Source organism: Dermacentor andersoni, chromosome 4 (genome assembly GCF_023375885.2).
Source record: "Dermacentor andersoni chromosome 4, qqDerAnde1_hic_scaffold, whole genome shotgun sequence".
Lineage (NCBI taxonomy): Eukaryota > Metazoa > Arthropoda > Arachnida > Ixodida > Ixodidae > Dermacentor > Dermacentor andersoni.
The window spans coordinates 47590259-47617873 of NC_092817.1; the positions used below are offsets into that span (position 1 = coordinate 47590259).

A 27615-nucleotide genomic window follows, 5' to 3' on the forward strand; every position below is an offset into this window, starting at 1 on the left:
CCCGACCGCAAGAACTACGTCCTTTCCCGCACGTGTCTGCGTAGGGCAATAAACCTTTACGGCCAGCTGCAGTAGATATCGAATTCTTCCATACTATACAGTGACAGCTAGGGCGCCTCGATATCAGCGCCGCCTCCCGCCGTTCAGCGTGGTGACATCCTTTGACAAAGCCCGTGCCGCACCTCCGCCACATTTTGTCGCAGTTGTTAAAGCGGCCGTACAAGCGCGTGCATTAGCCAGTTTGGCGCTGTCGTGTTTGCCTGGTGTTTCTTATTTCAACAATGTTGAATTTCTACTAAATAGAATTTTCGGGCTCGCGACGTGAGATGAGAGGTGCCTGACGATTTTATCGCTAAATATATTCCGTCATTCCCCTTTGCGGCCCACATTTGAGCACCAACCGAAAAGCTACACCCACGTCATGTTTCCAAGCGACCAAGAGGGCAGCAAAAAAGTCGACATGAACTTTGCCCATCTAAGCCATGATGCTTAAATGTGTGTCTTCTGTTGAAATGGCCTCCAAAATTTTTTCTCATGAACTAGGCGTTTCCTGTCTAAATTGATGAGAAGGTGATGAGAAGAGTGCTAAATATCAGTATGTGATTCCTAACAATCCCATGCCCTGAGCGTACAAATGTTAGGAAGATGTTTTCGAGTTCTTGTTGCAGCTCAGGATTTATAGTTGCATTGATCCTACCAGCGAGACGTAACGAGGGAGATGGAATATGGAAGTAAAACCGCCACAGGTGTAAACTTGAGCTGACCTGTCTTGATGTTTATTATATGCGTATAAACTTCAGCCTTGCTTTGTCAATGCCCTCGCGTTTGTGTGCATGACTTTCTATGGCTTCAGGCAGTCTGAACGTGTTCGTGAACTGCCTTGATCTACATTTTGGTTTTCGGGTTGTCTTCCTCTGGTTTGGCTCAAGTGACAGTTATGCGGGGTGACCATGTCTACGTTTTCCGGAATTCTGAAAGATAACGCCTTGAAAACTTACCAGCTACAATTCCTTTGAGCCTTTACGTGCCATTGAAGTAAGTAGGAATTTAATTAGTCTCTTTTTTACATATCTGAATTTGTGTTTTCATTTCTCGTGCAAGTAATGTCCGTCTATCTCAGTAATCCATCTCAATGACTAGAATTACGCTATCTGCTACAGGCGATTATTAAACAACTCCGGAAAATTCACAGCATGGCGTAGCTAAAACCTCTAAAACCTCTAAAACCATTGGAGTACACCCTATGCGTAAACTCTCTGTTTAAAGAAACAAAATGTTAGTGTAAGCGAAACCACGTCAAAAAAGGATTAGTTGTCAGCTGGGCTCGAAACTCATTCTAGTATTGCTTTACAGTGAGCCTTCAATCTCTGTTTTAAAGGTGAGATGTAAATAAATCCCATGGACACAAACGGTGAAAATGTGAAATTTTTACGTTGTCAGCAAGCACATATCCTTAATTCCCGCTGTCAGTCCTACCGCGCCTGTATGTGTTTTGACACAATATGGCGATTGGCGTCGAGGAGCACCGTAGTGCCCGCCGCACAGCAACGTTACCTTTGCTGCAGTGCGCACATATCGAGTATTGTTCGTCGCCGCGGCGTGTCCGTTAAGGAGAGATGGTGCACTAGAGAGCGGGAAAAAAGTGACCCCCTCGTCCAGGTTTTCCTCTCGCCACCGGAGGCCATATAAAGGCGCTGACCGCGGAGCCTGGGTTTTTCGCTCGCCTGCTTGAATATGTTCGTCACGGGCGCACTGCTGTTCCTCTCGGCTGTGCTACTGGCAGCGCTTCTCATGTGAGTTGAGGGAGAGCTGGCGGGTGTGGTTAGCAGGAACTGATGGCTGTCGCGCGGGCTAGAATTAAAATTTAAGCGCCGTATTGAGTATTTATTATTGTTAAACGAAACAGCGCATGTAAGTCTGCAGTACTATCGCGCTCTGAGTACGAGTGCAACACGGTATCTCGCGGCACCAGGGACTCCGAGACAGCATAGCGGCATTAGAGAAGCGTTATAGCATAAAAGTGAAAACAGTTAAAACAAAGGCATGATTTCGGCGAATTGGCCCATCTTGAATGTAAGCTGAAGCAGTGCGCCCTTTGCAAATGCCTATCAATGCAGATGGTTCTTGTTTTTTTTTTCGGCAGATTATAATTGGCTGGTGCTTCTTCAATAAAGTTCTATTTGGAGTAAGGGCTAGTAGGAATCGGTTGGCGCAGGACAAGGGTAATTGGAGATCGCAGGGAGAGGCCTACGCCCTGAAGTGGACGTAAAGTAGGCTGATGATGATGATGTTAGCACTGTTGTGTTTGTTTTCTTGTATTTGTTGTCCCAGTCCCATTGCGCGACTCCAATTTACATTCAACCGAAGAGTTTTAGAAGTTGTATATCATCAGCTTTTGCCGTAGCAGCAGACGTGCGTATTAATGCTGTGATGAAAAAAAAAATGACTGGACATGTTAGTAAGGCTTTAAGGATGCAATTTTCTAACTTCGTAGCCCCGAAAAAAGACGGAATGAATGCCATGCACCGTATTTTATGAGTTATGCTCTCAGTTGGACAGTTGATCTGCTTTACGCCTAAAATTTTGTCGGCGTTAACGTTAGTTTAGGGTGCCGTTGAGGAAGCCTAATGCCGCCGTATTTGGCTTGAGGAAGTAAAGAGAACGTCTCAATCAATTAGTCGAGACAAGCACATACGCATGTGCGCTGTCGCGCGCTCGTGAATATATTATACGTGTATCTACACTTGCTACTAGAAGACCAGCAGTACCCACTTGGACAAGCGCAAATACTCTCCGCTTGTCTACGCGCCGGGCGAACCTTTTACATGCGTTCTTGTGACCTCGAATGTGTCGCAGGCATTAACTTTGGCGATAATCTCTGCGCAAACTTATTTATCAAAGTGTAATGGACAGGGCAAAAACGCTGTCGTTTCCCTGGCCCAGATAGAGAGAGCGCAACAATATATTGGTTTGACAAGCGTATGCGGTGACACGAATGAGGGAGATATGAGGGCCGGTTAGCTAAGAGGAAGTCAAGGCCGGCCAACAAGTCACGTCTGATAGGAGCGCCAGCGCTTCGAGGTCACTGTCATCGTCGTAGTTTTCTTTCTTTCTTTCTTTTTGCACGCACGTACGCGCAATAAATTCGAATTAAAAGTACGCACAGATTGATACTGAAGCGATATACTTAGGGAACATAGAAACAACGTCGACAAGAAAATGGAGACTTTTTTGACCTTTACTGCAATATTTGTGACTGTCGAACATTCGCTTCTTTTTTTTTCGATAACTTAAGTTGTCGGAAAGAATTGTAATCAGGTAATCAGAGAGACAACTGAAGCTGAACTGATATCAAACGTATCGCGCTGTGGGAAAAATGAATTTAGAGAGAAAACTCTTGGAGAAAATGAAATGTTAATGTCTGGCGCATGTGTAGTAGAATATGTATATAAGAAACAACGTGATGTCAATAAACGTTTAGTTGAAAGTCAGTGCTACGTGTCCCTGCCTCACTCTCTCTTCTCTCTCTCTTTCTCTATCTGTTTATTCTTTATTATGCGCCACGTATGTGAAATTGAAACAAGAAGCTGAGGTGTGACTGAAGGAAGCGTTTGCTCCGAAAGGAGTATTTTATTACGCAGGCGAAAGCAATCCCTGTATCCCCAACATTCACATGCAGAAGCAACAATATAAAATTTAAGTCGACTTCAACTTCATCTGTAATCTACTTTTCCTTGTTATTAAAATATTATGTGAACGATAGAAAAGTAAGCACGCTCCCAAAACAAAATAGGGAATTGCCGCGACCACTGAGAAAAACAAGCATTTACATTAGTACTTGAAATGAAGCCTCAAGTAATGTATATGCAACCATAGTAGCAGTACTTAAGTAACGATCATTGGGCAAAAAGAAAATGATACGCACATGTATGAAACACATTAACAAAATTAAGCAGAAATCAATGTATCCTTGAAATAACATTTCTTTAATCATAATTTTGGCACTTTTGAAGCCTAAAAAACTTGTAGGTTTATTTGCAACACTAGGCACTTAATTGTATTCAATATACTACAGTCGATCGGTATCGCTAATGCGAGACATTGTTTTATTTTGTGTGCTGTGGCGGTATTGAGCACATTGAGAATTGAGTATGAAGTACTGCTTATTATTATTATTATTTTGTTTGGAGAAGCAGAGTGGGATAATAGATTTGGTTTGCTCTCTATGTCGAGTTTTTCAAGAATAGCGGACGTCTGCTGTCAGATATTGATCCCCCGATCACTTGTAGTATCGTTTTCAAAGCCCTCTAGCCAATCCAAGATAGGTTCACTGTCGTTTTTTACCGGTGATCGTCGTGTAATTATCGATGACTTCAAGAAGAGGATCTGTACTTAAGTTGTCTTTCTTTCTATTTCTAGATGGCGACGGTGGCATTTCTCTTACTTCGAGAGAATTGGCATCCCAGGACCGAAGCCTAGCCTAATCTGGGGGAATATCTGGGAGTACCACTCAATGGTAAGATTTACGTGTATTTATACGGTGTTAATTCAATGATTCTCTTTAGGCCCACATTAAAGTCGCTTGACTAGGAACTTGCTGCTACAATTTGTGAGCATTTGATTCAAGTTGTTATCACCTCCAAACGGTGTCGAAGAGGCTTATCATCGAGGTTCAACAGTATTTAAAAGAAGCAGCAAGAAAATGGACAAGAGCGTTAAAGGGACATCGCAGGCGCTCGTCCCCCCCCCCCCCCCCCCCTTTCTTTTTTTAAAATCAGTGACTACGGCACCACGCTGTACATGGGACATGGTTTCATTGAATTGAATTAGCAGAGCAATTAAACAACGACCGATGCTTTACCAATAGCGTAAAGAAAAAGCAAGAACAATCGCGGCTTTGTTTTATTCTATTGAAGAGTAAGAAACCGGTTTATTTAGCATGAAATGATACTTTTTAGCAGCCCTGATCGAGAATCCATCAAGCAATCATGTCAAGAAATTGTACTAGGATAAGAAATATATACCAGGGGAAAGCTGAAGCTGATACTACGAAGTGAGACCACGTTTTAAAATATATGTGATATAACTCTTATTCATTGACCTAATGCCTTCGCTAATAATATTTTCGCCGGTTCGCCACAAGTAGAGTAAACGCTAACCGAAGGCGACTTCGAGTTGATCGCCGATGGCTGTAAAAGCGAATTTTTTTCGACAGTAGTAAAAGGTGTCGACAATGGTACGAACATAAACGAGTTGCCAGCCTAAATATTTTTAGAGTGTATGTGTTGTTTCTTCAGCAGCTGTCTCATGCTTTATTGGACTTATATTCCGACAGGAGATTTACAAGGTGATGGGAAAATGGCTTGACCAATACGGCGATATATATGGGTAAGTTTTTGTAGAAGATATTCTCGACCAACTAACCGTTCTCACACTACACTCGAGGCAGCTTTCGTAGGCTTACGCAAATGACGTAGCACTTCCAGGCGGCTTGGTACAAGTGCAATTTCACGACGCAGGTTCTACAACGGCGACGTTCCTTTTGTTGTGACCAGGGACATAAACTTCGTAGAGCACGTCTTTGTTCGCAACTTTCAGAACTTCGTTGATCGGGGCGTGAGTATTCTGTAATGACGCTTTTCCTAATGTCTGGCTGTTGCGCTATTGCCGAGGTGCCATGTCGATAGATACGCATGATATTTCATATTACACTTTAATATGAATAAAGGGGCACCAATTTGAATGGTGCCGAAGTATTTTGAAAACTAATTTCTTATTCCCTGTAAAGCAAAATCTAGACATACAATATTAACCCCTTCGTTATTGCTACTTTTCTTGTTTCTGTATCAGCTTGCTTTTCTTCGTGTACCAAATTGTTTATTTGTGTTGTACATTGTATAGTTGCGTTTAATATCAATTGCGATTCGGTGCCCGTGAGTGAAGGCGCCCCAAGACCAAAGCACGTTGGTGGCCCTATTCATTAAAATTCATAGTAACACAGTGCAGCTTCACTGGACGTGAACAGAGAAGAATTTTACACACACATACATCACACTGTGTGAGTGTCAAATTGTTCTGTCCTCGTCCAGTTGTGTTACACTGTGTTATCACGAGCCATAAGACTGCTCGCAAGCGCCAACATACAACACATTGGAGATCTGAGCCCCATTCTGACTACTGGTATTTGTGAAATAATTTGTTTTTGTATGTGAGCGCCTCCGTGTAGTCCTGAGGTGAGTTCAATCTCGCGCGCTGTGTTGCAGCTAATATTGCACGACTGGCTGCATTGGGTCTATGCCGCATAAAGTCTACGAGGACTCGTGTTGTCTGCAGTACGTTACCTTGGATCAACTGATATTGGAACCGAAGACTAGCGTGTGGTTAATTTCTCTGCCCTTCCTTTCTTGTTTTTCCTTGATTTATTGATGGCAGTGCACGTGTGTAAAATTATTGCATTGATGTGGCATGTTATTAACGTATTTATATTATGTGGGAAGGACGAACTGGCGTTGCTTCAAGGTAAATATTTGGAAACATGCTGTTCACCTTCAGTACAGCTGATTGAAAGAGCACTGAAAACGTGCCCACTCCCATAAACAATGTCCTCGACATGGACGAGTGGCATAACAACTTAAATTTCGAGTGAGGGGACTCCATTTGAACAATAAAAAGCTGCAACAACTGCCGCAGTCACTGTTAACGTCTGGTTCCGGAGCGGTCGTGAACCGATATTCATTCATTCATTCATTCATTTATATAACCTTATTCAGTGCCATGCGATTTGGTGTGGTCGGCCTGGACCTCGCCTAGGTTTCTTCCAAGGGTTGTTGGCCCTTGGTGGCATCCTCGGCTCGGTGGACGGCCCAGAGTTGGTGCTGCAGGTCCAAGCTGAGCAACGCAGACTCCCAGCGAGCACGGAGGCAGTCGCTGTTTGAGGCTTTATCAGCTTTATCCTCTATTACAGCCGGACATTCCCATAGGATATGCTCCAGGGTGGCTCTAGAGTTGCAATGTCTGCACTTGTCCGTCGTGCACAAATCTGGGTGTATTAGGTGCATAATAGCTGGCCTCGGATAAGATCTGGTCTGTAACTGCCGCTAATCGACATACTGGTTTTTGCTTAATTTTGAGTGCGGCGGCGGGAATGTACGTCTCTGCGATCGATGGTGTTGTTTAATTTCGTTAAACCTGGTTATTCGATCTTCCCACTCCCAATCATCGATAGTCAGTGAGGCGGGGCTAACCGATGCTCGGTCCGTAAGCTCTCGAGCCATGCGGTGCGCCGCCTCATTGCTACCGTCTGGTAGCGTGTGAGCGACTGTCCAGATGAGATCGACACTTTTGTCGCCGCGGTTATCAGCTAATTTTAGGAGTCGTAGTGCCTCTGGGGAGATTCGATCGTTGGCGAAGTTTGATATGGCCGCCTGGGAATCGCTGATGATTATGCTCGGTTGTGTTTGCGCTATGGCTAGCGCAATAGCTATTTCCTCTGAGGTTTCTGCGTGTAGCGTGTTGACTGTAGCGCTCGTCGTGCATTTCCCTCGTAATTTATCACTGCTGCTGTGTAGGCGCGCTTGTGTCTGAATCTAGCTGCGTCTGCAAATGTGGTGTCCTTGCTGTTACCAAATTTCTTCTGTATATTGCGTGCCCTGCTTTCCCGTCCACCCTGATGGTGGGTAGGATGCATATTCTTGGGTATTAGAGGGATGGTTATCATGTCTTTGACGTGTCTGGGCATATCTACTTTGACGCCATGTCTACCTTTGGGGTTTTCAAATTTGTATCCCTATGCCATATGTTCAGCATTGAAATGCCCCCTCCCCCTGCTCCGCGTCAGTAAGGCTCTGCCTTCTGTGATAGTGACAGTCTTGCGGAGTAGTAATCGGAAATTGGTACGTTTGTTTCTTGGGTTACTATAGACATTAAGGAGAAATAGACTTTGATTGTTTTTTCTGGTAGGTATTGACTTGATTAATATAATATCTACATCCGCAATGCCTGTATCATGCTGAACGACCGTGTAGGCACGTTTGACTAGAGTGCTGACAGCTCTCGTCTCCGCGTCGGCACTACAGAATGATCTATACCCGGATAATTTAGCCTTACAGTGTGGCTCCTGTAGCATTATGACATCAGGATGTTCCTTATTAATTGTGTTGACTCCTTAACATAACCTCTTGCCTTGAAAATCTTATGCCATAACAATATGTGTATGTTTTACAGTAACAGACGACTACGACGATGATGAGGATGGAGATGACTAGGGAGGCTACTTCCGGTTTTACTAGGGCGCTTCGTGGGTGCTGTTTAACAAGCTGAAGATATCTAATCAGTCATAATGCAGCAGGGGCAAGTAGTAGTAATAGATGCTGCCCTGGTTGGGTAATGCGTTCAAATAAAACGTTTCGTTCGACAATAACAGAGGTGTAACGAATGTTCTCGTTTTTACAGAACACAATGGTGACCGACAAAAATCACCCTGTGTTGAAGAACTCCATCTTGCACGCTGGCGGCCTCCCGTGGAAAAGTATCCGGTCATGTGTTGCGCAGGGCTTCAGTAGCAGCAAGCTGAAACAGGTGTCCTGTCAAGTTTTTCAGTAAACATTTTCGCTAGGTGTACAGATGTGTTTTCACAGACAGACATGTTACCTTGTGTGCCTCATTTATACTGTCACAGCCATCTAAAACAGCAACACTTAGGAGCTATCCCTCGTCAGTGAAATTTTCATTGGAATTTCGTGAAACTTCGATAGCTCTGTGGTTATTGCATTGCGCTGCTGAGGTCGAGGTCACGGTTGCCATCTCGGCAGCGGCAGGTGCATTGTGATGGAGGAAGAATGCAAAAACACTCTTGTACCGTGCATTGTATGCAAGTTAAGGAGCCACAGGCGGTCGCAAAAAGAATCCGGAATCCTCCGCTATGGAATGCCTCATAATCACACCACAGTTTGGTACGTAAAATCCTAGAAAGGTTATTTTTTTTATGAGATAAGTGATCGGAATGCAGCCGCCACAGCCGGGATTGAAGCTGCAATTAGTATCGAAACTACGACCTCGAACTCAGCAGTGCGATGCCATAGGCACTCAGCTACCGAGGCTAGTTGTTGATAGCATAGATATTGTAAGTGGATTGGGAATCTAATCTACCTGCAAAAAGGGTCCTTGGTACTCATCTCGTACGTACGGTTCATGTGCCTCTCACAGATACCTCTCTATGGATTTGGCGAAGCTTCAAGTTGAGTGGAAGGCAGTACGGGGCAATTTGTCAAACGTTGATTCAACTCAATTCCCTAAATTCCAACTCACGGTGAAAATAAGGGCGAACTTGATAAGCGAACGATGAAGCCATATCAGCAAACAGTTAACCTGCTCCTGAGATATTTCTCAGCGGACAAAGGGTCTATGCTGGATTATGCGAGGTGTCGCTGATGTTTTATGGCAACCATATATGGTAACCATTGCTTTTGTTATCAACGCACGTGGCTGTGAGTCACTGACGATACGCCTTTGGCCTGCGCTTCACCAAAGCACTGCGCTAAAGGTGTGTGGTGGCCGAAATATGTATACAGGATGGTAAATTAAACTAATCGAAATAGAAATCAGGGCCAATTTTTAAAGCAAACATGGCAAAACTATGAACTTAGAGCTTACGAGAATGTATAGAGTCGCGTGCGATATGACTTGCAACAGCCTTGTTCGTGGTCGAAGCGGCTCCAGGGCTGCACGGCCGCTCTGACGTGTGAAATAGCAGTTTCATAAATACCACTAATTGAAGCTGTGTTTCAGTATGGAACCTGCCCTGTGTCTGTGCAGCCGTACAGTCTTGGAGCCCCTTCAACCATGGGCGCCGATGTCGCATGTAGGGGAGTACAGCGTATACTAGTATAGTAAGTATAGAGGCTTTAGTTATAGGATAGCTGCTTCACGTAGTCTATTTTCGCCTCAGAAGCTAGAGAAAAACCGCAACCTTGATATTCCTTGTCGGATGTCGCGCATAGAAATACCGGATGTTTCACATATGTTGAATCAATATTTGAAACATGGTACATCTTAAGGGATTACCATTTGTCGTCGTGATTCACTCACAGTGTTTTTTTGAAGTGCTATAATACTTAACAAAGTGTATTAAACAAGGTTTTGAAAATCAGCTTTAAACGATAAGTTTGAATAAATATTTGTGGAGGAGAATCAGAAATTCACAATGAAGTTGTTTTCATGACGGATTTTTTTACGTGTTCGCCTTACCGGGCTCTTAAGAAAACTGAGGAATATGAAAAAAAAAAAAACGTATCTTCAGATTTGTGCGTTCGGTTTGCAGTACTTTCACCCTCGTTTCCAAAGAACGAAGTGCGCATGCCCGCATTAAGAGAAACGAAATCATTACGCTTCCAGGCCCTGTCAGCACTGGCCTATCGTTTTTCATTAGTACGATCGCGACGAGGGCTAGTTGGTTCATATATAGAACTGAGTTTGAACAGTGCGAATCAAACAAGGTGACGAAGATACAAATAGTCTGAGTTTCATAAATGCAATCAATACAAGGTCGGCTGGACAATACGTGTTAGGAATGTACATAGGTACATTCTGGTACAATGAAAGACTGAATGAATGAATCAAACCTTTATTTAAAGCAGTGACTTGTCAGTCGAGGTGGGAGGGTCCCTTATTCCAGGAACACTCTGGCTTGGATCACCCTTCGGGCCCGGGCGACGAGTTCGCGCTGGTGAACCAGGTCCGGCTTGGAGATCGCAGCCTCCCACGTTTCAGCGTGAAACGTGGGAGGCTGCGATCTGCAATGAAAGAGAGAACAGAAACAGCGCAACGGTATTGAGCCCGGTGTCAACACGCTTGTCTATGGTATTTATTTCTTTGTGTCCTTGTTTTAGTCGTTCTGTTCGACCTCAGCTATAAATATCGCTTGTCATTTTGGACCATGGCAGATCTATATATTTACAACTACGGACTGACTCATCCTGGCTGGTCATGGTCGACCGCTTCTTTCTACCGTGGAGACGCAGCCTTAGGACTTTTATTTTTTTGGAAACACAATTGAGAACGCTACAAAGTAGACGTGCAGGCCCGCTATTTCATGGAATTTCTTCAGAGCCAGCGCATAAGCTGGCATACGGAAAGAACTTCATGGCGCGTTTCAGAGCACGCGCGAAAGCTTTTCTATTCAAACGCGTGCCCTTAAACACATATTCAAAATTTTACATCAATAAACTCAGCTAACAATTTAAGTAAGCACCGCAATAAATATTCTGGGTAACTTAGCACGACTTGGAACGGTACGCCGTTTGTCTTAATGACTTATGGTGTGTCTCCTTCAAGTTCGGTTATCTTGATTACGAAGCCAAAACAAGTGCGCCATTCTAGATAAGTAGTGAATGCACCACATACAGTGCAAGCGTTCTCAACTCTAGATGATGCCACACATTGAAGAAGATGCAAGCATCTTCCTCAAGTCTCTTGAGCAGTACGCGGACACTGGAAAAGAGGTGCACATGCTTCGCAAGTTTGAAGAACTCTCCATGGACTACATAGCCCGAGGATCATTCGGCATCGACGAACGCTTTCAAGGGAAGCCTGACCATCCACTCATGGCCATCGCCAAGGGTACCCTAAGGGGTCTCATGAAGGGACCTTTTCATATCGTCGCACGTGAGTTCATACTTTGCCCAAGACAAATATTTACCCTTCTGCAATTCATTATGTATGACCAAGGTGTTGTGTAGTGTCACTTGGTGCCGTTTTTCGCACTATTTTACGCTTGACAATGGTACGCCAACTGGCCTACGCATCTACACTTCTGAAGGAATTCAGGATCACATATATTTATCGTTCAATTAACGGTCTGCAGTAGAACGTTCTCAAAATCGAAAGCCATTAGCTTGACTTTCGACGAAAAGGACGCTATCGCAGGGGCGAGTCTAAATGGTCGCGAGGGGCAGGGCACCCAAAATTTCTTCCAGCTCCCACCATCATCCCCTCCTAACGCTATAAATTGACAGTAACTAGAGGCCTGGAAAATCATGCTGAGTGAACTCCCCCACCCTATCCATTCAATAAAACAGTCTCTCGTATAACGCATCACTTTCCCATCCCCTCATACAGGGTAGCCCAACCGGAGAAAATCTCTGGTTAAACCTCGCCTTTCGCTTGCCTTGGTCTATCTGCGGCACTGCCCCTGCCATATCATGCTGCAGACACTGAGTTTCCCTGAAGGCTGATATATTAACCATTGTGTAGCAGGGATCTCAAATAAATGTTTACTAAAAAATTCCTCTGAATGAGCTGAACCGTTGTGAACACTCACTGGAACGCAGCTTTTCATAAATGTTTTCTCTTTAGAGAGCACGACCTCATTTGGGGCGCTCATGAAGCCTCTCTACTGGCTTTCACTTGCCCTTGGAGAATTTTCATTTGAAGACCTGAATGAACAGACAGCCAAGGTGATTCAGCTGAGAAAAAGTGATCCCTCGGTGAGTGCAAAGTTTGCGCCATTCGTGAATTAGGAATTGCATCTGTAGGTGGAAGGAATAATGTTGCCTACTCGTGTGCACCGTGTGTATCGGGTAACTAAAACGAGAATTTAAAATTCAAGTGATATACCTGATTAGACGAATGAGTCTAGCAGGATATTGTTTGCAGTTGTCTTGAGTTACGCAACATAATTTTTGAGGTGCTTTCACTTAACTTATTAGTCCCATTTTTGTCTGCAAAATTTTAAATATTCATTTTTTATTCATTTTTGGGCAGAAGTCGTATTTGAAAAGTCCTAGAGCGTGCTCAGAAACACTCAATAAAGTGGTTTTCATGACGTTACCTTTCACGCAGTTCTTTATTTTTTACGGGGCGCCCAAGAAAGCCCACGAAATATGTAGAATAATAACCTCACTGAGCGCTTGTGGATCTGGGTAGCACCGCTCTGTATCGTGTTTCAATGAAGCTACGGCCGGACGTCTATCAAAAGCCTACGAGTGTGTTAGCACCAAAGAGTTGCCTGCAATAAGTAATAGGGGGAAACATTGGTGGCGTGATCGTTAAGCCACCAAGAGAATGGTGGTTCGCGCATGGACTTCTGAAGTTCTTGCGGCTTCGTTTATTACGCTTTATATGGCTTCATTGACCTAAACTTCAATGCAATTTATGCTTTTCTTAAAATACAGAAGGCAATAAGACTCTGCGAGCAAGCATAACCGCTGCTAATTGCAGTGGTGCTGCTTGTGTATGGGTCCGTTCCGTATTGGTTTATATATCGGTATATTGTGCTACAGGTCCCGTTTTCGAATCCTGCTGTCGGACAGTTTCAATAATGTTTATTAATGCGCTAGCATTCTTTGTATTTTTCACGTTCTTTCCGATGGCGGTCTATCTATGTTTATATGTTGATATCTAACCGTTTTTTTCACCTACTTGAGTCACTGGGTATTCTGTTATCGAATGGGCAGCTCATTAGGCTGCTTTGTGGGTTCGTAAAGCAACCTTCATACGAACTTGGGTCCATGGGTATGTGGCACCATGCACACACGCGCCGCTCTTCGCCGAACATCTTTCCCACCGACATAGGTCACCGCAGACGCGGGGCTGGGTAGGTGCCCCTGTTCGAATAAAACTCTTTGCCGCCCACATGGAGCACTGGGTATGTACCAGTTGGTCAGTGCCAGTCGCCCATAAACTCCTTGAAAGCCAACCTGAGTCACTGGTTATCTGCCAGGAGGTGCGTGCCGTTCTTCATTAAAAGTTTTTGACGCCAAGTTGGCGAACTAGGTGTATGTGCCACTGGGAATGTCGCGCTCTACAATGACGGAAAAGATCGATTAAATTTCTCCAATGCTTAGCGGAAACGAGCCCACGTAAGAAGCGTTGCTCAAGGACAGCAACCCGATAAATTAGCAGGCTGCGCCGCAAATGCAATTCGTATGTTGGGCTTTGCAACGAACGCCTTGGATGGCAATGCTTTAGCGAACTGCGCCATGAATTCAATGGATATGTGCGGCTCTTCAATTAACCTCTTGCCAACTTGATCACTATGTGCCACTGTGTGTGCGGCAAGCGAGAGAACGATTCTCTGCGTTCGCACGCAGAGAATCATGCATTTAGGAGGCCACTTTGCAGGCTTTGCGGTGGCGGCGCTACATGGCGCTGAATGTTGTTAGAGATGCGTGAAATAAGGATCCCGCTGCAGTATGCGCCTAATATATAACTCGTCTCGATGGTGGCAGTACACCCGAATCGCTATATTGAATCCATGCTAACGCATTACCACCTACAGTCATCGTGTGATGGGTACTGCCGCAATTTATTAGTCATTTATGATGGAGTACTTTGTCGAAAATAATCCATATGCAAAGCAAGAAGGACGAAGTTTAGGCGAATCCATGTGCTAATCATTATTCCCATGCTGGCTGAACCACTCTACTTGCAGCTCCAGCAAGTGCTAGCGCTACAGTTGGCTCTATAGTTAATTGCATGGAACTCCATAGTTTGCGTCAGTGTTCGGCGCTGCCTTATCATTAGGTCGGTAGCGGATTTAGATCTTCACAACCATGGTCGGGATGTACACTGGACAACCTGACAAGTACTTTTCTTTTGCGATTGGCAAGCGGGCTTCGTTCTTTCGAAACACGATTGAGAGCGCTGCAATCCAGATGCGCAAGCACGCTCTGAAATGTTTTGACATTTTTCTTTATTTTTCATATTTCGTGGGCCCATATTCAGCACTCAGGAAAAAAAATACGTAAATTATAGCGTAACAGCCGGAACAACAGCTTCATTAGGTATTTCTGAGTACGCTCTACAACATTTCAAGTACAACCTGCGCTCTAAAACACGCTTGTAAAATTTTGCATGTATAAATGTAACTGATTAGATAACTCATTGCGTTTCAACAAATGGTTTGAGTAACTGAAGATGACTATAGACAATATACTGTCGGCATTTTTGTCAAACGCATATTACTACATATTTAAAGCTCGGTTCTAGCTACGCAAAATGGCCGTCGTATATTCATACTGCGTCCATTCGCAGGTGATAAACCAACTGTTGCGGCTAGTATAATTCCTCGCTGGGCTTATAGTGAAGCCAACATGAGCAAACCAGTGTGAAAATGGGGAAGGAAAAAATTGAAGCCATAGGAGCGTTCCGCAAGGGTGTTGTAATAGCGGCAAGGCATGTCGCTTCCCTTTTTGTTTCCAAATTTTAGCGCTGAATTTCGTCAACGCTAATATATGATAGAGAGCATGATGGGAAGATTAGCGGATAATAACGTTAGATTGTGATGCGCTTGATCATACTTGCACTTGAGAATGACCTCGTCAGTGTGTCTTAATAATTACTTTTGCTGGATAGCATGATACTTAACTTTACGAAAACAATACGTGGCTGTTAACGACTGCATCTCTGATACACTAGATGCACACTCAGGATCACCACAAGGGTCAGTGCTCGGTCCATTGCTGTTTTTGGTTTATATCAGTGATGTCTATTTATCAGTGCAACTACCTGTAAAGATCCTACTTTTTGCGGACGATTGTGTTCTTTATACCAGAATAAATGAACACGCTGATCAAGTCAGACTAAATGATGAATTGCATTCAACCAGTGCATAGTGGAGTCAATGGGGCTAGAAGCTCAATACTTCGAAAACGGCAAGCATAACATTTAGTAACAAAAACGAACCTTTAGTATTTGCTTACACCATTGAAAATGCTGAAGTTAAAAAAAGAACTAGGCAGGTGAATTGTTTGAGCATTACACTGACTAGTAATTTAAGTTGAGAAAATGATTTACATAATATGTGTAGTAACGCACTGAAAAAGCTGGCATTTTTAAAAGAAAGACTGCGTCATGTGTCACCTGCTGTAAAGTTAACTCAGATAAAAAGTTCTCATTAGGCCAAAATTAGAATATGCGGACCTAATTTGGAGTCCGTATCAACAATATTTAATTTAAAAAAATATAAAAAGGGTGCAGAACTTGGCCTTGAGATTCATCTATTCTACCTATTCGCATTTCTCGAGCGTATCAGTTCTTCGTGATAGGGCAAAGATGAAAAAACTCGATCATCGCAGCATGGTATTCAGATGAAACTTCATCTGTCAACTTAACCAAGACGGCAATGCGCTTTGCGTACACAACAGAACAAAAGAGTCACGAAACCATTCGGTCAACTTAGCATGCATCGATATTCCCTGTTTCCTCTTGCTATTTCACTATGGAATAAATTACTACAAGAAGTAGTTAACGCTAATACAACACAATCGTTCGTTCATCTTGTGAATGGTTTTCCTTTCGATTAATAGCATCCTACACACAGGGAAGGAAATTAATTAATTCTCCTCTGGGCGTAGTACCAAAATGAGGTACAATGATGAATTTAGCCATCTGTTGTGTGTTCATGGTTTATCACTACTTTACTGTTGAGTTGCGAACTACAACTATTGTTCCTAATTCGTATTTATTGTTGATATATCTAAATTACAAAGGGTGATGTCCCTGTGTATAATCTTAAATTGTTTATTGTCCTGTATTTTCTATTTTTCGATTTCTAGCCTTGTTTATTACTATTGATGTAACCACTTCTGCTTGGGCCCGAATAGGGCCTGCAGTATTTGTAAATAAATAAATAAATTAATAAATTAAGAAATAATTTCTCCAATTATTACCTGAGAAGCCCATGTGCTGTCGGGCGTCCAGAAGCATGTGCTTTAATTCACTAGTGACCTGACGATCTGTTGAATTATTAAGATCTTAGATGCAATTAGTCCACCGCGTGTATCGAGAATTCAAGGAACGCCCCAGTAATACGTACAACAAAAAGCAGGCTTCACATTCTTTCTTCAGTGAAAGCAGCCAGATCACTGGCACCAAGCAAAAATTTTCAACGTGATCCGTTGCCTTGTGGAAAACGAGGTTATGCAAACTTTTTTTTTTCAATCCCATGACAGCTACGAAAGCATGACGTCTTGCAAAATCTCCTCGACGCGGAGTACATCGAGGCAGAAGAGGAACGTGACGATAACAAAGTTGCAAATGGTGACTCTGTAAATTCGTTTCCCTTTGATAGCCTGTTCTATCATTCTGCGTAACTGTTCAAATTGAGGAATATAAATAACGATGTCCTCAAGGGGAAATTTCAAGATAAAGCACGTATATATATATATATATATATATAGCTATAGTGACATTTCTGACATTTGCGTGTTGTCGAATAATATGCAGCATGCTGAGTACAAATGGTGCAAAACACAAACTTCCTCAGCCGCTCAGCAAGCTACATCTAGCATAAATTATGTAATCTTTGGAAGAGCTATAGTGGAAGAGGTAACAGAATACGACTGGGCATGAGAAAACACATTTCGCCATATACCAACGCAAATCTTTAATTAAATACTGTTCGTCAAAAGAGACTTAAAGGCGTTGTTCATAACACAAAACGTAAGGTCAATCATTAAAAAATGGTTTGCCTCAAGAAGGAAATGACTGATATGATATTAAAACCAGTATCTCAAGTGGTAGATAGTCGCGAAGCATTTGTTCTTAATAGGAACACAGGACGTTATGGAGCAAGAAAAATAACTTATAAAGCTGATTCTCAAACCACCTCTTGTAGCAACGGCACTTTTCGGGAACTGAAAATAACCTTTCACTCAAACTAATGTATAGAAATAGCTAAGCACATCTGGGGGTGCGAAGCGGGGTATTGTAGTGGCTATCAGATAGTCACGAATTTCACCGCACCTAACTCCATTAGGGATCAAGTGGTTTGAAGGATTATCGTGGTTTCTAATAGAGAAACCACGGTCATACAATTAGGTCATCAAAAATGTGTAGAAAACAAAGAATTTAAATTACTACATCACATGCGTATTAACCAGCATACTGTAATTCATTATATTCGAATTTTTCCTAATGCTTGAGGACCCTTGTCGCCCCTAACACTCGCAAAGTTATTCTGACTGTCGCAATACACAGAGCGCAGGACGAAATTCACCTGCAGCCTTCGCTGTACTTCAAGCAATCAACTTGTTACCTTCAGAAAATGCGTTGTCTATAACCAGGCTGAGAGGGCTGATGCTATTTAACAATTATTAGCTGGGACATAATACCACTGTCTGCTTGCCTAGGTGTCGAGCGCAAGTCGTTTTACTAGAACCATCTAGCTATTAAAAATGCAAGAAAATAAAAGGGATCACGATGTCCTCGCGATTGTCAGGGCTTACGATTGTGACCGTGAGGTGCTTGCGACTCCTAATAGAATCAATATTTTCATGGTTTGTACTCTTCTATTGTGAGTCTTCTCTGTAACGAACTGCCATTAAACAGTCCTGTGGCAGCCACTGTTGCGTGCGCTACGTTAGTTTCCTTGCATACACATTTATGAAATTCCAGAGACTCGTCTTCTCATATTTTAGATTTATTTATTTACTTATAGATACATCACAGGTTACAATCGGAGCACTGCTTGATGAGAGGGGAAGTACAGCAAAATTACATAAAGCATAAAAAGGGAAATAAGCGACGTCATTCATGACTGCAATAAATAGCACACAACATTGAACACAGAACTTTAAAAGAAGTGAGAGTATAAATTCTTTCGGAATGTTACGACGAACGGGTTAAAAGAAATTGTTCGTGCTCTCTTTCAGGAAGTGCCAGAAAGAGGGTGCTGACCACCGAAGAAATTATAACGAGCGCTGCAGTGCTTTTCATTGGCGGGTAAGAATTAAAAGCGCACCTGACGTTACGCGTAAAGAACGAGTAATTGAATTCCGGTTGCCACTCATGCTAATCACCATCATGAAAATTTACTTGTACAGATGTGGTTTCAAGACACAATCAAATCCTGAATTGAGAAATGCGGTGATGCCTAGATTAGTTCATAAAAAAGAATAAGCAACGTAGTTCGTAAAAAGAACGAGCGTCTGATATAGACTAACGCAAACACTTTGATTATAGATACAGCGCCAAGCAACATTGTGATTCAGCGTAGTTTCTTTGCAGAATGTAAATTTCCTGCGTTAAATGATGATACATTAGATGAAACTAACGCAGCTTGAATAAATGCAGGTTTGAAACTACAGCAACGGCCTTGAGTTACGTAGCCTACTGCCTCGCGAAACACCCGGATGTCCAAGAGAAGCTTCGGCGAGAAGTCGTCGATGCCATCGGTACAGACGTAAGTGACGCTGGTTTTATGACGAGATGGAGGTCGGGCTCTTCGATCTTCTTAAAGTTGGGGATAAAAAATACTTTTTTCGGACATGGAAATATATGTGCGTTTCTTATGTCAGAAAGGTGATCGCTTATTTTGAAACAAGATTTCGTTGTTTACAAAGTGATGAGATCCCGCGCAATGAAGTCACATTTCGGCTGGCTTTTCCAAGCATAAAGAACAGTCCACCTCTTTGAACAATCACCAAGTATCGCTGTGTTGACTTGATAAGCGGTGAGGAAAGTTAATGTGCGACCGATGCTGTATTCGTGCGGGGACGTACGCACACTTTTTCTCTCATTCCGCGCTATTTCCGAAGTGGGGACAAATATTTACTACTTTTTTTCTGAAAATTGTACTTAAAATAGCACCACTAATGGATGCTTTGAGATTGCTCCCAGACACTCACTGTTTTGCACTTAATTTGGACGCCAAGGATGCTTAGCTACTTAGTTTTTCTATCCGCCTTGCTGAGCACAGAAAATAAGGCTTTCAGCCAGAACTAAGTTAAATACTCTTCCTGACTGCCACCCATTATTCTATGTGAAGGTAAACGAAATGAAGTTTCGGTTCCAGATTAAGTTTTCAATGGTATAGTTATGTGATACTTGTGAAACCTTGAATACTGTGCGAAATTACTCATATTCTCGTTTTTAGGGCTCCCCGGACTATGAAACAATCATGAAAAAGTTGAAATACCTGGAACACGTAGTGGATGAAACACTACGACTTTATCCTCCATCAGTATCGTGAGTATACTCAGTGTGAAAAACTGCGAACAACTCATACCGACGAACTAGGTTTGGTATCAAATTACGCGCTTATTATCTGCTGAGCAGGATCCTAGACAGCAGCTTGATTAGTTGACTCAATGGTAACCCTCTACCGCTGGTTTGAAAAGCAAAATAATACACACCTACTCACAATATGGTCCGTTCTCTATAAATGGTGAGGAATTGTGTTATCCAGTTGGCCCTTGCATTAAAAAAAGAGAAATTCTGCAGTTTCAGGTGGCAAAACAAAAGAAATATTATGAAGATGCACGCCGTAGCGCAAGACTCCAGAACAATTTTTCGCTGCCTCGGTTTCATTAACGTGCACACAATGCACGGTACACGGACGTTTTCGCATTCAACCCCGTCACAATGCGGCGACTGTGGCCGGTGTTGAGCCCGCACCCGCAAGCTGAGCAGCGTAACGCCATAGGCACTCGGCTACCATGGTGGGCGTTGACCGTTGCACAAGTGCTTTCTGCTGAACCGCTGACACAAATGTTGCTTGCACCCGGAACAATAGCAAATCTCCAACAACTTTCCTGCATTTCATTCAGACCTCGTATTGAAAAGCTACTGTCAAAATATTTGCTTGACAGGAAAGATTTTCGTGTACATTACGTGTAAATATATTTGCATGTAAATAAATAGCTTGACTGAGGATCAACAGGGCAATAAAAACATGTGGTCCAATTCGACGTAAATACGTTTATGATGTGGCGGTTTTCTCAAATAGGACGATTAAATTGATCTGATTTTTTTACTAAAGCAGCGCATCGCTCAGAAGTAAAATAATAATGATTAATTGCAAAGAATTACGTTAAGCAATTTTTTAACCCAGTGACGGAGCGTTTTACAATCGTAGTATTGGACTGCGATGCCTTAGACTCCCTAGATCCCCAATGTTGCAACCACAGCTCACCTATTGTACGTAAACATAAGCACCTCGGTGAACCATTTCTGCAATTATTCAGCGACATCTTGTTTTGAATGCTAAATTTATTTCTGAGCTAAGTGTCGCAAAACTGGTAGCTTGCTCTGGTTAATGCATTTGTATCATAATACATTCCCTTCTATTGAATGAATAATAGTTCAGAACGGGTGTAAAAGCCCATGTCTCCTGACTTACGAAATAAAGTACGTTTTTACAATTTTAATAGTTGTTCAAGCTGTCAGAGCCTTTTTGAAGCATTGTTTATGCTGGTAACGGAGCTGGAAAATGATTCCCCAAGAAGTTACTTTATATAGTTAAAGACTTAGCGGTAAATTCATGATTCGTTTTTTCTGCAGAAAGGTACATGATATAAAGATCTACTGCATCTGTTATCCCATGAAATGTTCGTTTGCAGGGGTGTGAATCGACAGGCCAAAGAAGACTTCGAATACAATGGCATCAAGTACAAGGCAGGTACAAACGTCATGGCAGCGTTGTACCAGATACATAGAGACCCACGATATTTTTCGAACCCTCTGGAGTTTAATCCCGACAGGTGAGGGAACTTACTACTTACTCTTCTGACACTCCTTCTAAAGCAAGCTTGTGGACCGCATTCAATATATTGGCAAAGAAAGTGCACTACTCAGGGAATAAAGTTCAGAATAAGTGAAACACAATAAGTGATTTAATTGCTTATTTGAAAAAGAAGCGCATGCTACACTTTACCGCTTGAAAGGAACGAAAGCATTAGGGAGAAATTGAAACATTTTGATATTTCGAAGGAGACACGTTTTAAGCTTATTTAAGATAATAGTTTTTACATGAAACCAAGAATTGTCCTTTGGCTGCTCAGTTCGGAGCCAGAGGGGCTCAGAGTAAGGCTGTGTTCCAATATCCTTTTTTCCTATAGGCGTCTCAATATATGGTTAAGTGGACAGCGACCGTCTTGACTGAAACTGTAATTGTGACGAAATCGGCTAGAAAAGCAGCTTCCCGGAGAGAGCGTCGAGATAAAAAATAAAAATAAAGGAAGAAATGCAAGGCCATTCAGACCTTCGACGGTGGATGACTAGTGGAGCTGTAAACATCGTGGTTAGAAAAGTTTTGGTAAATGCTTTATCGCATGACTCATTCACACTTAGTGACAATGGTCCCAATGGCTTTGTGGTCGGTATGATATGCACTGATCGGTATGCTCGTAACAGTGGACACATTCTTTGATAATGTCAAATCGATGCACGCAAAATGAGTAGCCATGGACCTTTCGACACCGCATGTCGAAATCGATGAAACTTTTGCAGCTCTTCGCCACATTCTCCGATTCCCGACACACATCGTCCCGTCTTGCCTGCGCTTACGTTCACCCTCTCGGGCACGATCTTCGGCGGTGTTTGCCGAGTACCCCCGTCGATTGTGCTCTCATCTAAGTTAGCGTCGTTGCGCTTCGTAAGCGAGATGCTCTTCGGGAGTCCTAACCAAGCATGGCCTCCCCATGGCAACTCATACTCAACACTGCCAAACTAGGTTCTTTACAGAGTCGCAACAGAGCTTAGACGAGAACAAGCATTGTTTTCTCCGAGGCAGCCGATGGCAGTTTTCGACATTCTGTTCTGTATGCTGTTTGCGGGATTCGAAAGAATGTAAGCACTGTTCGCTTCACTTTGCTGAATTCTTGTAGCGTCTGCTTTAAGGGGCTATGAACCACACACTGTACGTGTGCTTACAAGGGTATGAGCCATCACTCACGATAGCTTTGTGTGCGGATACGAAAGTTCTATGGTACCCTATCCACATGCGCGTATGAGCAATTGATGATGATATTTTTTGTGTGCGGACAAGAACATTCTATGGTACCCTAGGTAGGCAGCATGTTACGCTGATGTAGCACGTGAAGACGAAAGCCTGCTGCCGATTTGGTAATGCATTAATTTATATGATCGGAGCGCTCAGACTAGTTGCGAGACATAACGAACGGCACTGTGAAGTAAATGTACGAGAAGTCGTTGTCTGCGAGCTTCGGCCTGCTCTCTACATGCCATCTCACGTCGTGTTGCTGCTTTCACAGCTCGCCTTCTTCGACTCGTTTTCGACCTTTAGTTGCGGCTTCGCGGGTTCGTATAGCGGGGTCAGACTCGTACCAAGGACGTTTCTCTTCGACTTTATGTTGCATCGCCTCAGAAGGGGAAAGCAGCACTCGCGGTCGAGCGCCTTGCTCCCGCCACTACGCACTGCTCACCTCGTTTCTCGATTGGCGGCCGTAGCGTACTTCCGAGAGGGGTATGCAATGTTTTATTGATGGTTCAGATGCTTGTTTTGGGCCTGTTCTTTATTGAAACGTATGCTGCTTTGCGTTGTGTATGGGTGAGTTCAACAAATGTATGCTCTGTTTGCTTCACCTAGCTGAGTGTTTGTACTCTGTGCCTTAAGGGGGTATGAGCCATTGCTGCTGATGATAATTTTTGTACCACTCGACTAGACACCGCGTTTTTTGGATATGAGCCATTGCAACGAGCAACTTCCTGTTCTCGCTTGAAAAGAACGAAGCGAGCTACTTTGGTGTCCGAACAAACCCCCATCGTGGGTAGGAGCCACACGTGATAGGCTACAACGCCAACAAGATGGCGGCGTCCCGGAATGCTTGGAAACTCGACGGGAAGGTAGCCTGTGCACAACAAAACGTATACTCACGCTTTTCACTGCGCTGATTGTAAATTACGTTCTTTTTTTCGAAGGTTTGCAGAAGCAAAGCCTTTAAATACAGCTGTGATATATGTATTTCTTAGGTCTTACTTGTCAACGCGAGGTGGCGCCTATAGTCGCAGAGACGTTTGCGAGATCACGCACCTATAAGCGAGATATAAGAAGGAAAAAGAAGCATGGGCTTGCTGTGGTAAAGCTAAGGAAACGACGGAGCACGTTTTATTAGAATGTGTAGATGTCTGCCCAGCGGTCGAATTAGGCACCACTGGCCTCCTTGAAGCCCTTGGGCTCAGCGTGAGCAAGGGGAAAGTAAACATGTACGAAATAGATATTAGTAAGAGGTGATTTGAAAATTGGAGGAAGAAAAGTAGGGAAAGGACAAAAAACGGAGACCTAGAAAAACAAAGTTCACAATTGGGGATCAGAAAATTTGGTTATGGGAATTCAGCGTCGTTTTGTTTCGTTTTCTTGTTTTTCTGCTTTAACCTAGGTATGACGTTAGGCAGCATAATTGCAAGAGATTGGTGGCGCAACCCACCGCCCCGTTCCAGAGGGGACGCTCATAACACACACACACACACACACACACACACACACACACACACACACACACACACACATGCCTGCATGCATGCATGCATGCATGCATACATACATACACACACACACACACACACACATACATACATACATACATACATACATACATACATACATACATACATACATACATACATACATACATACATACATACGTCCGTCCGTCCGTCCATCCATCCATCCATCCATCCATCCATCCATCCATCCATCCATCCATCCATCCATCCGTCCATCCATCTATCCATCCATCCATCCATCCATCCATCCATCCGTTTTCCAAACGCATTCCATTACTTGTAATCGAAGCTGTTTTCTTAGATATCAACTTAGACTACCTCCAGTGCTGGTCAAAATTAGAGCACACTCTAAAATGAAGAACAAGAGTTCCTTCTGTGTCACACAAACGTTACCTCCAGCCATATGATGGCTTTCTGAACACGTCTATGGGCTTTTGTAACTTTAAACCTAAAATGGCCTTGCAACGTTTTCCTCAGAACAATTGTTATTGTTTATAGGTTTATATATTTCATAATTCTTGACTGATTAAGATGCGTCCAACGCAGAAGTGATAATGCTTAAGAGAGGGCATAAACGGGCCTATCGAGAGAGAACAACGGTGATGTGTTGTTAGCGATGGCGCAATCATGACTGGAATGATGAGTGGATGTGACTGAATAAATTGAGTCAGTCCCTGCTTGGTAGAATAACTCCAACAAGTTAGGTTAGCCGAAGCACCCAGCTTCGTGCCTTATTAAAAGTGAGACTGCGATAAGAATACAGATTTTAAGTGCATTAATTTCACAAACACGCCTTTCCCAAACGATAAAGGCTTAGCTGTTTTGTTAGGTTCTTAATATAGCATTATAAAAGAATGGGGAAATTGATATGGCTTCATGAGAAAAAAAAAAAAAGCCAACTGGAAAATTTTGCACGGACTATAACTTCTAGCCCCACTACTAAGAAGTGCGCTTTTTAGTTTGTTGTGCTACGAACTTAAAACCGCCAGTGCAATCCAACGTATGGGACAAGTTCAAGCTACCTTTAAGAAATTGCAGGTACAAGACCTGATAAAATTGACCTAAGAAGGAAATGTCCTAGAAATATTACCTCGCTGTTATTTTCACTTTAGAGTCAGGTACCCCATTTAGGTGTACACAGATTGCTTGCACCAGAATGAAAGTTCCACATCCGCCTGATGCGCAGCCGGCACTTGGATTGTTAGCGCAAGGATGAAATGAAACAAAAAGAGTGAGAATGAGGATAACACAAAGATAGTGGACATGGTCAAGCGCTTACATCAAATGATTTAAGAGACAGAACGATGCAAGAAGACAACCAAATGCGCACGCGTGCAGCGCTTACGTCATAAACATAATGTCATGTCAGAAAACTAGAATTCACTACCAAAGAGATACACTTGTCACTAATATAATCCGTGCCTTTTTTTCACAATGTGATCAGCTTCCAAAATTTCCTGTCCCAACGTATCATCACTTGTGCCTGGTATTAGTCTTGTGAAGCAGTGGTTAACATTTGAAAACGCTTAAATGCCTTATGTCGGATGTAACTAACTCGTACAACTGCAAGTGTTATTCTACACAGCCACTATGATAGATCCAGAAGTGCTCAAATAACCTTACTGTACGTCTTCCCCGACCTTTCTTCTACGTTCTATCTTGTGGCTAGCTTTTTGAAGCAGGTCTATGTTTCTATGTATGGGCACCACTCATGACGCCAACGTGCCCTATACATATTGAACGAAATAAACAGAACACAAACAAAGAAACAAACAAACAAACAAACAAACAAACAAATAAAAGGACGTTGCTAAAAAATATGCAACGTTTGTAAACGTTACTTTGCAGCTTCATCGTGCACATTTTCGTTTCATGCCGCGCAGGTTTTCCCCGGGAAATGAAGCCTCGTTTACGAAAGCAGCATTCATGCCCTTTGGCGTGGGGCCTCGCAACTGCGTCGCAATGAGGCTGGCGTTGCTAAAAGTGAGGTACACTGTTGCCAAGATGGTGCAGAAGTACCGCATGGAACTAGGCCCCTCTCAGAAGGTGACGATCATTTCACTGCACTACCGAGACTGAGTCTGCCAACCTCACTGCTTCACCTTACTTTTATTATGTCAGTCAAGGGTTTATACGGAACTCTGCGTTTGTAGTTTTCGATCGACTTCAGTCGATGTTCAGCGTGAGACCAATATATACCGTCTACACTTGTACATTCTAGTCACTGAGTATGCACTGCATGGCGGGACTGAGGACGGGCAGTGCAACGGGGTTACGGTAGCATGGCTCAGCTTAGGAATTTGCCAGCTCGAGCTGTTTATCTATAGCGCGTTTAATGCGTGTGCTATTTGCCCCTTCGCGTCGCAAAGAGCAGGTAAACAAAAACGGCAGAACGCGGCCATTACTTATTTGTTTATGTATATATATATATATATATTAAATAATTTCAATATAGCTTACCGGCCTAATGAGGAGCATTGAGTAAGGAGGGCAAGACAGGTTGACACGTGTATACCGCAAACATGAGTAGGAATCATGGGCACAAGACAGGGTTACAGATAAAGAATATTCGGTAACGATCAAAGCATCTCATAAATTTTACTACGTACATTGCTCGCGCACGTAATGAAACGTCGTTTATAGCATGAAAAAAATACTAACAATCATTAGAATGAATGTTAAATCTCTACAGCTTTCACAATTGTAATAACTTCAGAAAGTCAGAAACCTCTTGATTAGTATAGGGCAAAGGCAGCATGACAAGTACTATTGAGCAATGTTGATTCACTGAAGCCCTCAAAGGTTGCCAAAGCAGTCTTTTGTAGGGTTCTTGCAGCTCCTTATCATTCACCTTCAAGAAGATTGTATCCGTACGGAGCTGCACATTGATAAAGATGCTAAAGAACTGGTAAAGAAAGCTACTGCTGAGTATGAGGCCACGTCTTTCGATTCAACGGGGCGGGCCACCACATTCCGATAGAGGTGGAGTGCGAAAACAAGCGCATACGATTTAGGAGCACGTTCGAAAGCGCAAGCTTGTTAGAATTAATTAGGAGCCCAAGCTGAGGTTTTTTTTTGTGTTGTGTTTGTGCTGTTTCCATAAAATGGTATGCGATGCCTATTCTACAACCTTTTAGGGAACCATGGAGCTGGGCCAATATGCGATGGTATCAACGCCAGCAAGAGGGCCCTGGATTGTCCTACACAGTTTGGCGAATGAACGCTGAGAAAATTCATTCTCTGAGTGGGCGTTCAGATGGCCTCCCCATGGCATACATATGGAGTTGTTCATTTCTATCCCTTGTCCTCACTACGTATGTGGCTTTGTCATGTGCATAATTATGAGCTCTCTAATAAATATTCTTGAGTGTG

The 27615-nt window shown here is 43.0% G+C and overlaps 1 protein-coding gene across 2 annotated transcripts; it reads left to right on the top strand.

Moving 5' to 3' along the window:
• The first annotated feature begins 1733 nt into the window (after window positions 1-1733).
• On the top strand, window positions 1734-27615 carry LOC126537076 (cytochrome P450 3A14-like). 2 transcript variants are annotated; one of them, XM_050184214.2, is made up of 14 exons: window positions 1734-1793; window positions 4420-4516; window positions 5336-5388; window positions 5520-5616; window positions 8452-8577; window positions 11424-11661; window positions 12352-12482; window positions 16950-17037; window positions 18651-18720; window positions 19072-19180; window positions 19874-19965; window positions 21339-21479; window positions 26127-26289; window positions 27381-27615. In XM_050184214.2, exons 1-14 carry the CDS (start codon window positions 1735-1737, stop codon window positions 27468-27470), a joined length of 1554 nt encoding a protein of 517 aa, XP_050040171.1. In that variant the 5' UTR covers window position 1734; the 3' UTR covers window positions 27471-27615. The 2 variants fall into 2 exon arrangements, with proteins under 2 accessions (XP_050040171.1, XP_072143918.1); XM_072287817.1 differs by lacking the exon at window positions 26127-26289.

Excerpts from the sequence above, each read along its gene's own strand:
- LOC126537076 (XM_050184214.2), top strand. The coding sequence starts at position 1,735 with ATGTTCGTCACGGGCGCACTGCTGTTCCTCTCGGCTGTGCTACTGGCA. Across the intron at positions 8,578-11,423 it reads GTAGCAGCAAGCTGAAACAG|ATGATGCCACACATTGAAGA; the intron begins GTGTCCTGTCAA and ends TCTCAACTCTAG. Across the intron at positions 17,038-18,650 it reads CGATAACAAAGTTGCAAATG|GAAGTGCCAGAAAGAGGGTG; the intron begins GTGACTCTGTAA and ends GCTCTCTTTCAG.